At 45.0% G+C, this 13018-nt stretch overlaps 1 protein-coding gene across 8 annotated transcripts in view; it reads right to left on the minus strand.

The window, feature by feature from the left end:
* LOC101481351 (early B cell factor 3) overlaps positions 1–13018 on the minus strand; it is a 67713-nt gene that overhangs the window by 11251 nt on the left and 43444 nt on the right. For 4 of the 8 annotated variants that reach the window (XM_004551537.5, XM_076891618.1, XM_012919274.4 and 1 more), the window contains exons 9-10: positions 9614–9744; positions 9343–9469 (exon numbers count right to left, since the gene is read on the minus strand). In XM_004551537.5, coding sequence (XP_004551594.1) covers positions 9343–9469; positions 9614–9744 — 258 coding nt within the window. Of the gene's footprint in view, positions 1–9342; positions 9470–9613; positions 9748–13018 lie in introns of all 8 variants that reach the window. The other 4 variants (XM_076891617.1, XM_023153445.3, XM_076891615.1 and 1 more) reach the window with 1 other exon arrangement.

A 13018-nucleotide genomic window follows, 5' to 3' on the forward strand; every position in this document is an offset into this window, starting at 1 on the left:
TAATCGAACACACCACTTGTGCTAAAACTCAAATACGGTAATTGCTAGCTCAACCGTGCTCAAGTGGAGCAGTTATGTGTTCAAGCATGGACAATGCAGGGTGATAATCGATAGCAAGGATCTGGCTTACAAATACAGTGATATTCAGCCTCATAGGCTGGACACACCTGAATAAACCCATGCCACAACAACATACACTGCTGGAAATCTGATTTGACATGTCATCATGCGTCCCGAAACGACAAAGGTCTGCCATGGAATGTGAGGGAAAGCCATCTTCTCCTTAATAAAGGATTGATCTGCCGTATTGATCGTACATGACAAGGCTATAGCAAGGAATTTGCCCCCTTTCTTTTGTTATTTCCACCCCCCTTCCCCTTCTTATCTATGCACTCTGGCAGTCCTGTACATGTGTGCATGTGTACACACACGAGTGTGTAGATGTGAGTGCATATGGCCGGCAGAGAGAGAGTGTATGTGCACGGCAGCCCTGCCAGACCCTGCTGCTCAGTGTGATGTAAATTGTGTATGTGTAAAAAGCACTCCATAATCAGGCCATCCATCATCAGAGGCTGTCAGTGGGCTCTCTCAGGGTGATACATCACGCTCTCCTGTCCTCTGCCTCAGTTGGGGCCTACACAACCCGCCAGGCATGCTGGGAACACAGCCGGAGAGACGTACAGTACAGGACAAGACCTAGGTTGGGAGAGGTGTTCTATTTGATGTGCCTCTCCAATGATAATGATGCCCTCCTGTAAATGCATGTTTTGGAGGGTAGGGTCTCCTTAATCCTTGAAATGTGGTTTATGCTGGATTTTGTCGACAGCTTTCACAGTTTATTACACTTCTAAATATGGAGGAATCGAAACGCCTCGAACTAAACCGATATTAGATGTAAAGTTTTCTCCGTCATGGTTTAACACCTGGCAGAATCGCCTGCAGTTGTCGTCCAAGCGTCAGGCATGATCTCTACATGTCGACATGTCACCATCTCATCTATCATGGAGATGATCTTTGTAACAACCCCGGCATAATGAAATTGGTGACACGGACCGCCATCTGCTATTGATTTCATGCAAATGCTTTTGACAGCTGATGGAGACTTGCATTAGCGCTAAACGGTGCTGTCAGTTGATGAGTTGACAGTTTTGTAGTCATAGCATGTACACTAGTGCAGACAGACACAGACAATGTCAATAATCCTGTAAGAGCTGCTGATGATATATACTGAGCACTTATATTCAATCTAGACAATAAATGTGTTATGAGTGCAGTCGTTGCATTGCGCCTCACATTTTTTCTTTCAGGCAAAGATTTTCTTTCATGTGCTGAGCTTTTACAAGAATCATTGGGACTACTCGCCTTACTTTTCCTCACACCACACACATTGACAGCAGCCCCACCTCTTCACCTCATGTCTTTTTTAATCCTTGACACATCATTATGTTCCAACTTCACACTCTGTCGTAAACTTTACTCTCTTCTAAAGAGCAGCTCTGTGATGCCCCGGCATGACTCGATGCATGCCAGAATTTGTTTGCTCCTTCCAGTACAATATGGAGAGAGAGGTGGGATGAGGGTGTGGACAAAGCATGCCCCCCTCCCCCTAACCTCCTCCTTACCCCTCCTTGTAAGGCTTCTCAATCGCTGCAAGGAAACATGAAACCCTCCACACACATCCCATAAATCCTGAATTGGGTGGGGAGTCTAGCCGAGGGGAGGGGGGGGGGGGGGGGGGGCGGCGGGGGGGGGGGGGACTGGAGGAGGTATGATACGGGTGGGGGGGGGGTCGCTGGCACGTTCCAGTCACGCCCGCTTCCCGGCCCGCGGCCAATCAATACCACTTTCCTGTTTTAGAGGCGGGTAATTATGAGGTGGAGAGATTGTGTGACCTCTCACCCCTGCTGCATTACTCGCCTGATATTAAGATAAATTGCCTGATTTTGGGTAAACATATGCTGCAATTCAAACTGTCAGCACTGGTTTGCTCAGGGATAATTTGTATTGATCTCCTGGCTTCTTCCCCATTTTGCTTACTGACCTCATGGATAATTAGAGAAAAAGAGACACGGGGAGGTAAGGCAGGGCTTGCATTTGAATACTTTGCAGGAGAGATGAAGAGCACATGCGGGGGGGGATGTTGGGAGGTGGCAGAGGGAACATTAGAGACTAATAGAATTTTCATTTTCTCTCATTTTCGGCTCAGATTTAGACAGGTTACGTGTTTTGTTCAATTATATCTCTTTTTTTCTCTTTCCCTGCCTGTCTTATATACACAGCGATGGCCCGGGGTTTAATTTCTGTCATGATACAAATTTTACAAATATAATGAGACAACAAAGCGACGGCGAATATGTTTCAAGTTAAACAGCTGATAACAAAAGGATTTATTGCCATATGTGAGCAAAATTAGCATGGTAAGTGACGAAAGAACAGACGTGATAAAGAGTGTGCTTCCCCTTCACGAAGGTTTGGAAGAACATTTTTATGAATATTTCAGTAATTTTCTCTCTCCAGAGAGTGAATGATCATGTTTCAGAATATGAAGAAATGGAATGCATGACTCGGTGTGCAGCTGTGACCATATCATTTCCAATTTTGAATATCACGCATGCGCATGGGCATGCATGGCAGGCCTTCAGTGAGATTCCTCTGCCTGGAATGTGCAATTCCCAATCTTATTTTGATCTGATGCCTTAATCTGCCACCCTTTCATGCCACTAACACATTTTCTCTGAGAGCTCCTTTAGCCGCCTCAGTCGAGCCACTTTACTTAAAATGTAGAGTGGATGGCGTGTACATGGCATCTGAGTGTGGTCCGCTGCTCCTTCTCCATGTTCTCTAGAAATAGGACATGAGTAACCGCTCTACAAGAACACTGTAACATGGCCGTCTCTGGCAGCCAGAAGTGCTTACATGGCGATACAGCACAGTGTGCCCACAGTCCATATGAAAGCGGATTGAACACTTGTATTGGCTTACAGTATCGAGGTAAAAACATAGGGAAATGTTTGAGCAAAGCAGTAAATTTAAAGGAAATTGTTCCTTGTTAAGTCTATGAGCCTGAATGGAAGCTCGCACAGTGTACTAGCATTCCTGCCAGCCATTACAGCTTATTACGATAACTCTATCTTTCCAGGAGATAAAAACCTAGCCTTGTTGCCATTTGCCAGCTATTACTTTCGCTAATTATACTTAACTGCTTCGAGCTTATCTCCACTCCTCCTACACCATTGAGCAGTTATTTTTTTCTTTCCCCTTAACACAAATTAGAGGTGGAGTGGGAGTTGGAAAGGGGGAGACAGATAAACAGCACAGGCAGAAGTTCATTCAAGTGTTATTGCATTTGTGACTTGTCAAACAGTCTAACTGAAGCCTTCTAGGCACCTGCAGTCTGTTAGATGGATGCAGTTCACAACAGCATCAACACACATAACGACCTCTTCTCGTCAATATTCAACAGCTGCGGACGTAGGACGAGCGTATATCTTCACAGCGTTGCGTTAAGGAATTAAAACGGACTCCTGTGCGTACAAGGAAGGCGTGATATTCAGAAGTCATGCTGCTGCTCCTCAGTATAAATGTGTTCCAGTGTTGAGAGCAGAAAATACGCATGCAGACCATCTTAAAAAAAAAAATCAACCAACACCAAACCAAGGCAAATTGAAATTTTCACAGCAAACCCACGCAAAGCAAACCTCATCTGTGTTAACACTGACCATATCATCTCCATCCACTGCAGCCAGTTATCACTCAGTGATTCCATCTCCAGCAGTCTCAAGATGAACAGGAAATTAAAATTTCAAAGATCTGCAGTTAAGATAAATCAATGGAGACAGATCAATGTTCATTGAAATTTCATGAACTTTGAGCCAATACAGATGAAAAAAACCCAGACAGTTACAGTCTCCAGCAGATATTGCTCCTGCAACAGATAAAATGTAATTAACACGCTTAAAAGGGAGCAATGTTACAGATTGCCCATCCATAATTCCAGACTCCCTTCATATCGGTGGTATTATTAGAAAGGGCCGAAGACACCTGTTCAATCCTCTTAGATGACATCTAAAGTACTTGTGCTACTTCTCTGAGGACGTCAGCGGACTTTCACACATTACCGGCCAACAGAAATCAAATGGGTTCCCTTCACAGCTGATTGCAAGCGCAAATTAATATTGTAAAATGAAGATCAATACATGGACGGGGCACAGATCGATGACGGCTAAATTACGGCCGCATTTTCCCCCTCATTCAAGATGAGTTGTGTTTTCCTCTCAAAGTCGATACCGTGCTGCCTCCCTCATTCATTTCTCAATAAACTTGCCGATGAATTTCAATCAAAATGCGGCAGAGGAGGGGGCGGGAGGCTGGAGTTCTTTTAAAGCCCGTTGGGTGCAGATCATACTGAAAATGGGGCAAGAAGAGGAGGTAGAGAAAAAAAGAGGAGGAGGGAAAGATCCTCGTCTATCAAGAGCCCCCCTCCCTGCCTCCTGTGTCTATCTTTCCCGTGGCAGAGGACTGATGCTGTGACTTCGTGAGGACAATCCATTTTAAGAGCTATTACAAAACAGACCTCTAACGATACTGTAGGACAAAAAGTGGGTCCAATTAAAATTAAATCAATGAATACCATCCTTACTGGGAGGAAAAAAAGCACGCACCTATGCTTTCATTTTTCTCATGAAAGATAACCACAATGCATTTCACAGAGAGATGTAATGGGGGAAAATACATGCTCAACTGCAAGTGCTTATTTCAATCAATTTCCTGGAGCTGGATTTCACAGGTCACTTGCTGATAACACGCTGTGGAATAATGCCACAGTGTGCTTCTCAAAGCCTACCTGACAAGCTGCCTGACAGTGGGGGAGTGCGAGCACGTGTCACGTCAGCCCTCTAATTGGACACAAGGACCTTCCTCCGTGGAACCTTGTCGTGCTCCACACAAGCTCACAAGGCCTTCAAACCAGGCCCATCTAACTTGGCAATGAGTGTCTGCTCCACTCCCGTGGAGCTGGTGCTAAATACCAGAGTTGTAATGAGACAGGTAGGTATGGGGATATGGCTAGTGGATAACATGCTTTGACACATGCTAAAACTGTTGTGCCAACTGGTTACAACCCACGTGACTGTGGCAGTGACATTTATAAATGCCTATGTCATCTTTTCTCATTGTAGCAGTTCATACTGCAGGGGGATTTTCTTTTTCCTCCTTTAAATCAGCCTTTTTTAGAAATATCACAAATGTTGTGCGGAGTGGCTTTAAAGGGTGCGGAAATATGAAGTCATTTGGCGTGTGTGTTTCAAAGAGCTCCTCAAAAGCAGATCTGTTTACATACCTCCTTGAATGCCTTTGATTATAGCATATCTTTGCTGTAGGCCACACCCCGTCGCTGACCAGCAACCAACCGAGTACCAAACCCAACCCATCAGGACAGGAAATGAAAAGGAAGCACCTCATCTGATCAGCTTCTAAGTCTGGAACTTCAAAGTGACGGCAGGGCGGAGAGGAGACGCAAGGATAGGGACAATTCACGAGCTGGTCAGCACAGGACCCTATCTGATGTGCTTTGATAAAGACGTCTGCATTTGTTTGTTTAATTTTTCCCTTTTTTTTAGGGTCCACCGCTGTAACACTGTGTTCCTCTTTCTAAGAGCAGAACATTAAGTGGGTTTAATTTTGGATTTGAGAAGTGGACTTCACTATTTATATCTCTGATTTGTGCATAGAGGTTGTCAGCTCAGTGTGGGTGCATACATGTTGGAGACTGGCATTAAATAGTTTGACTTTCATAAAGCAGGAAGCTTTAGTGGAAGTGTATTTACAAAGAACCCTTACTTCTGCACTATCAACATCTCCCTTTTCCATCCCTTACAAGGTTGACATTTCTTGAGCTCCACCAGTATTGAGTGAAGCACACATGACCCCTTTGTCCTTATGTTGATGAATGACTGCCTCATACCCATTTTGTCAGATTTTGGTGCAGTGGAGTCGATAGCGTCACCTTGACGAGGAAAGTTTGTGATCCATCAGCCCTCAAGGCTGTCTGGCCACAACTAAGGCCTGGCAAGAACAGAACACTGTATGGGGGCATCCGCTTCATCCAAAAATCCTTCACCCAGTGTGTGCTGCAGTCTTGTGAGGTCGAACGAATGGCTCTTATTACTGCCGCTTTACAGTGAAGGGAGAAAAAAGAAAAAGAAAAAACACTTGACTTGTACTAATAGCTGCGAAGCCATGCTGGTCACCAAAGGTCTGAAGACGAAGCACCCTGTCAGTGCCCAGCTTGGGAAATTAGCAAATAATGTTCCCTTCCCCCTGACAAATGTGTGACAGCTCGCCTTCGCCAATCATTCTCTCCTAACGTTATGATGCATGTCCTGGATCCCCACTGGAGGATACAGGCGAAGTTTACTGACCCTCAATTTACCCATGACAAATGAGGTCCCGGTAAATGTGCGTTTTCTGGGGCGCGGAAGGGGTTCATTTTAAGCAATCCTGGTTATGTGGATGTCACTGATTAGGATAAATAGTGGCTGAGTGTGTTAGGACTGCTTGCAGAACCATATTACCAAGAGCCCGCATCGTTGCCCCTGGAGGGGAGCACTCGTGGAAACTTGGCCAAGATAGAAAACCAAAAGCTCTGATGCAATTAGGAGCTTAAATTGGATGAATTGTACACTCAAGTTTTTATTTATGATTTACTCTTTCATACACTTATGTAAGTATGCAATAAAAAGGTGAAAATGCTGCAAATGAGGCCAGAAAATTGAGACCTTTTGGTTTAGAAATATTTAATCTGGCCCGCACGTACAGGTTTTAGGGTTTAATAAAGTGAAAAGTATAATACAGTATTGACTCAGATACAGCCAGGACTTTCTCCTTTTGATTTTCTACAACCTTGCTGACAGCTGGTTCTACCAGTCCTGTCCTGACCAATAGATAACTAATATATGGATTAGACAGAGGACAAATCAGCAAGCTCCAAGGGACGACAAGCTTTTTAGAAGGTAAAAGGTATAGACTGTAAAACATCAAAATAGGCAACAAGTCATTCCTTTAAAAATGTGCCACTTAAAGAACGGATATAAGCTATTTAAAGCAGTCGGTAAACTGCAGGCTTCTCAAGTTTTATATAGTATGTCTGTTTGTCTCATTAGTGTTTTAAACATTCAAGAGTCGATGCCAACAGGATTATTTGACATATACTACACCGTGCTCTCTTTCTGAGAATGGATTGTGAGTTTTGGAGCCGTTCCAGGGTGCTAACCCGAGTGAGGACATGTCCCTCTGCTGTTCGAATTGACTGCAGTCTCCTCTGTGTTGACTCTTGGTAATTTGTGATAATTTCTTAAATTGAGCGAGTTAAATTTCCACAATTAGGGTGGTGGTGCAAGAAGAGTCAACATAAAAAAAAAGTCTAAAAAGGCACTCCTCTCAAGCCGTGCTCTCAAGTCATGCTTGAAGCCATATGCTTTGATAACTAGACCTTTGATATGCACACGGTGCTCTCCAATATGACACCGTGCCTTTCTGTGCCTTTTAGACAGCACTGTGTCACTACATGCCCTTTTCAGCCCATGTAATGTGCTATTATAACTCCAAATCTATTTGCAAATGAAGTGCCATTTGCTCAAGAGTCAGAAACAGAAAGAAAAGCTATAGCTGGAAATGAGTTTCATTCTTAAATACAATATCTGCTCTCTTACACTCAATGCATCAGCCAATTGTCATTTTAATGTCCGAGAGATGTAGCTAACATCCTTTTACCTACTGTACGTGTGGAAGCAGTGATATCTTTTTCTAGCGTTATGCATTCTGCTCTTATAACGGTTTCGTTCTCTCAAGCGTCAACCCCTGTACAATCAGGGTAAGCCACATAGGGAATAGCAGAGCAGAGGAGCCAGACCTGTCTATTGGTGACTTTCTCTTTTAATTCACCACACTAATCAATTGTACCACCGTTGCCTCGAGGGGTAATTGTATCTTTATACTAACTGGAAGTGAGTAGGAACCCAGGGAAGACAGAGAAGAAGAATGGTGGGAAAAAAAACAACAAAGATAGGGAGAAGGGGACACGTTTCCCCAGTAAAACCTGATGGTAATCATCCCAATCCGCTTAGCCTCTGTGACTAATGGGGTCTGTTCTTAAGGGACCTGGCACTTTCACTAGGGTGCTATAGAAGCCATTAATGTCTTAACTTATACACCTTCTCAGGGCTGCACAGTAACACATGTACACACATACACACACATTTCCCCCTCACTCACTCTCATACAAATACACACATACACTTACGCAGCCACACTACACTCCTGTTTCATTATCCCAGTGCCTTGTTGGCCTCTGCTCTGCTCCTGCTAGGGAGGTTAAATGCAGGAGAGCTGGGCCAGACTGCATGGTTGGAGGAGAAGGGGACGGGTGGTTGGGGGTGGTGGTGGAGGTGGTGGTGCTGGAGATTTTAGAAGTGGGAGGGGGGACTTGATGAGAAACAGCTGCCCCAGGATGGAGGGGTCTGGATGGGGATTTTGGGTGAGGGAGTTGGGGGGGGGCTGCACAACCCTGGCCTTGAGCGTAGCAAGGCCAGGGTTGTGCTTGGAGGCTTGGGAGTGCAGGGGGAAGTGTGAGTGCCTTGACGCACCCCCATTTCATTCTGCCCATCAGAGTTGGAACAGTCAGAGGCTTCCAGGTCAGACAGGCTCTGACCCCCAGAACCTCTGTCTCCTCACCAATGATGACAGATAAGACCACCACTTCCTTCTGTTAGCCAAGATAATCAGATCCTTTACTTAGAGTGTGACACACACACTCCCCTTCTCTCTCACGTACATATCTCTCCCTCTTTGCCGTTAATTCTCTCCTATGAATTCATGTTCAGCATACATGAGAATAACCAGATATATGTGTGCACTTAACCTACAGTAGATATGGCTTTTCTAATCTGATTTATTGTAAGAAAAAAAAAAAGAAATCACATTTTGGCTTATAAAAAATTGGCTCATTAGCAGAAAGCATTATCTGTCTCACTAAAGAACAGATAAAGAGAACTGGCAGAAATAACTTTCCTGACAGCTTGATTCTAACAGAGCTTGGCAACGACCTTGTATGGTGGCAGGTCAGAGAGGGATCGAGTTGCACTTGTAGTCGCCCCCCTCCACAACAGCTTTTCACGAGCAGTGCAAATCTCACACATTCAACATTCAGCAAGTCGGACGGTTAGTTCATTATTAGTGCCTGGACTTAAGGCTGGGGGCTCCATCCAGAAGGAAGGGGGAAAAGCGGGGGTACATGAATAAGCCTGTAGAAAAAGGGAGAGCAGGGTGGAGGAAGTTTTGACTCACCGGTATAGACGAATCTTCCAGGGGCGCCTTTGCAGAACTGCTTGGACTTGTAGGACAGCGTTACTTCCACAACACCGGGAATGTGCCGAGGTGGAGTCTGGACGCGGATGGCGTGGGGAGTTATGAGCTGGATCACAGAGATTTAAAAAAAGCAAAAGAAAAAAGGGGTATAAGCGGTCATTACTTGCTAGAAAGTTTGTCTTAATAATTATTATTCTAATATTGTGGATGGGTTTCAATTGAGTATAAAATGTGAAATTCTACATCGTACCTCACTCCATACAAGCATGGTGCCGAACACAACTTGTAGGCCATCGAAGAAGTTGTCCCCTATGAGGATGACAGTGGCACCTCCAGTGGTCCATCCCTCACTGGGACTGATAGCCTTGATGCATGGGGTGGCTGCTTATCCAAGACAAAGAGAAGAGCAAATTCAGCACCTAAGCTTCAGCACTAGGCCTCACGTCTCCTTCCACTCAGACACATTACTGCGCCACCTCTACGTTGAGCCCTCCATATCTCTCTCACAAAAGACATATCATGGAAATTGCCCCTGGAAAAAAAATGATGGATTTGTCCTTTAAGGCACGAGAATCAAAATCATTTATCAGTGCGCTGGAGAGATGTAGTTAAGCAGACCCTTCAAATGGTCCACTTCACAAAGGCTAAACGCCAGGCTCACCAGGAAAATGATTTGATGGAGCAAATTATGTGTCAGGGCAAATGTAGCTATCAGAATTGATTAAGCATGCACCCGCATGTACAGTAAAATTTCAAAGTTGAACACATCTTAAATGAGTCAAGAATACAGGCTGTTAAAGTGGAAATGACAAGCTAAAGCTTTGCTGGTTCATGTTATTTCATTACCTTTGTTCTTCATGTGCAGTACAGTGCAGGCGGTGAGCGTAGTTTCAGGTTTCATAACGTGAAATGCACTCATGAATTATTCAGATTGTGGTTTTTTTTTCTCTCTTTTTGTGATCGATTCAATCCATTTCATATTGTTTATTACAATGCTTTTCATCTGGCATGACTTCTGCTACGTAGCTCTGCCATTCATCAACAGTCTGGGTTGTTATTATAATCTAATTTGAGTGATCTGGTGCCTCACATTCACTGTCATTTGATGCATTACCTTAATATGGTGCTCAGCACAACACTGTGTTTACAACAGAAATAGCATGACAGCTAGCCATAAAATAGCAATATCAAATTTAATCTATTTCCATCAATATCTTTTAACACACTATGAATTGTGCATGTTTTCCCTTTTCCTCAAAATACGAGCAACTATTTTGCAAGTTCCTTTTTTTTCTCTCCCCTTTACAAGCTCACTTCTAAACCTCTATTATCCTTTCCATCCAGTAAGTAAATCACAGTCAGCCATTGTTGTATGGATCACCTCAGACAAGACATCTCCCTTTGTTTGCCTTGCTGTTGGGTCTGTTCAGGTCATGTTTGCTCTCTCTCCGTGCCCATAAAGTGCACACACACACATTGGTACTACAGGGAATCTGACTTTAACAGGCGCTGTTGACTTCATGCTAATCACCTCGTACAGATTTTCATTTGTGAGGCCTGGAGGAGTGACATTTGCTTTCCTTAATTGCGAAGCAGAGCGTCTGAAAGAGGACCAACCCTCTATGGGCATGCTGGGCCCCCTCTAAGGGCCTGACCTTCATCAGTGCGGACGATTACAGCAAATAATTCACCCTTCAAAATTACTGTAAACAAATTGACTTTGGGGATGAGAGAGCGAGGGGGGCAGGAAGGAGGAGGAGGCAAGAAGAGGGCCTGATGGTGACGGTGACTGTTGGGGGGCAGCTGCAGCCTGGAACCTGCGACACGCACACACAATCACGCACGCACGCACGCACACAAAACCACACACACGCAGACGCACTACCTCGGAAATCCCAGTGCCCCCTCCCACACGCAGAAGGACCCATGGTGAGGCAGCGACTGAGGCCCTAAGCCGTCCACCCTTCTGCCTAAAAATTTGCATATGTCTCAATGCACAGACAGAGAGGGAAGCATGTGCTGAATGGGGACCGTGGCGAAGTGGATTACACAGTCAGCGCAGGCGATCTGATGACAGACACGCACAATGCCCCCTCAGCAGATGATAGGCATCATGAGGAGTGGACGGATGAGGATGCAAAGAGCCGCCCTGCCGCTCTGAGTGTTGCACCACTAAGTCTTTTGCAAACTTTGGGCTACAGCTGAGGAAATTCACTGAATTTGAATTCATATGTCATGGCTTGTTTTGGGGGCTCTTTTGTCTCTCTCTCTCTGTTTGCTAAAACGTTACCCTTGTCCATTTTTGTTTGTTTGCTTGACTTTTTTTTTTCCAAGATCGCCTTCGCTGTGAATTGATCGCGGGGTGCTGATCTGGGATCTGCTCTAATCTTTGTCGTTTCTGGTTAGGGTTAGCCGCGGAGGACGTCAAAACGGATCCAAGATCTGAGCGGAGGAGGTCCTAGCTCTAGTATTGTGACACTCAAACAGGTCTGATGTGGCCCCGTGAAGCCGTCCTTTGTTCTGCCTGCTGAAATGTGTTGTAATTGTGCTGTGGGATGTCCAGATGGTCGGTTGATAGTGCAGCTGATGGGATTATACCTTTTACCTCTCCCTGGGCCATCTGTTCCCTTTGACTCTCTCTCTCTCTCTTTCTCTCTCGCTCACTCTCAGCCTCTCTCTCTCATACTCTCTCCTTCTCTTTCTCCTTTCCTCCTCTCCTTTTTCCCCCCTTCTTTTCTCCTTCTCTTTCTTCCTCTTAGGCCCAGCAGTCTGGATTCACTTGTCTTTATTGCATAAACCCTAACAGCATTACAGCCACTTGGCATGCAAATGAGGCAGGCGCTGCAGGCTCTATGCTGAGTCTCCTATATTGTCTGGGGCTCTATAATGGTGGAACTGAGCTAAGGAACGTGTGTGTGCGCGAGTGTGTCTGAGTAAGTGAGAAAGAGAGAGAGAGAGAGAAATTCTGTGTGTGTCAGTGCTGGTTGTTCGTGTGTGTCTGTGTGTGTGTGTGGGGGGGGGTGCTCTGTGTGAAAGACTCAGCTATTTGTGAGCATGTTTATGCACCTTTGAGCCTGAATCTATACATGTTTGAGTGACAGGCAGCCACAAAGAACATCCATGTCTGAATGCATAATATGCTTGTTGTGTGACAGTACACACAAGTGAACAAAAATGTCACATGGCGAGATTCAGTCTGTCATCCACAGGCTGTGGCCCCTCTGTGCCAACAGGGGGCAGCACTTCTTGATCAATGCGAGGCAGTCGTGCAAGTGCGGTGTGAGCCGAGAGGAAGGATGCCTCTGTGTTTCAGCCACACAGTCAGTCAGCCAGTCACATATCTAAGGCTTCTCGCCCAGTGAACTCCCAAGGAAGAATGTGTTGCTAATTTAAAGCATGCTGTCTGCCTGCTAGTTGTCAAAGCAGTGTGGAGGACATGGCTGGAATTACATTTTATGACCGGCTCTCCTTTTCTCATGTGTCACATTTCTGTTTGTTAAAGGTGACGCAAACAAAGTGAGCAATCGCAGTTGATGCATGTTAAATTAGTTTGTTATGGAGCCGAGCCTAAGAGGGAGGGAGGGGGGAAAAAAGAGAAAAAACAAATCTCAACTTGTGTGAGCACACACAGTTAAGCAGAGGGAAGGTGTATTAA

Source organism: Maylandia zebra, linkage group LG13 (genome assembly GCF_041146795.1).
Source record: "Maylandia zebra isolate NMK-2024a linkage group LG13, Mzebra_GT3a, whole genome shotgun sequence".
NCBI classification, from domain to species: Eukaryota; Metazoa; Chordata; class Actinopteri; order Cichliformes; family Cichlidae; genus Maylandia; species Maylandia zebra.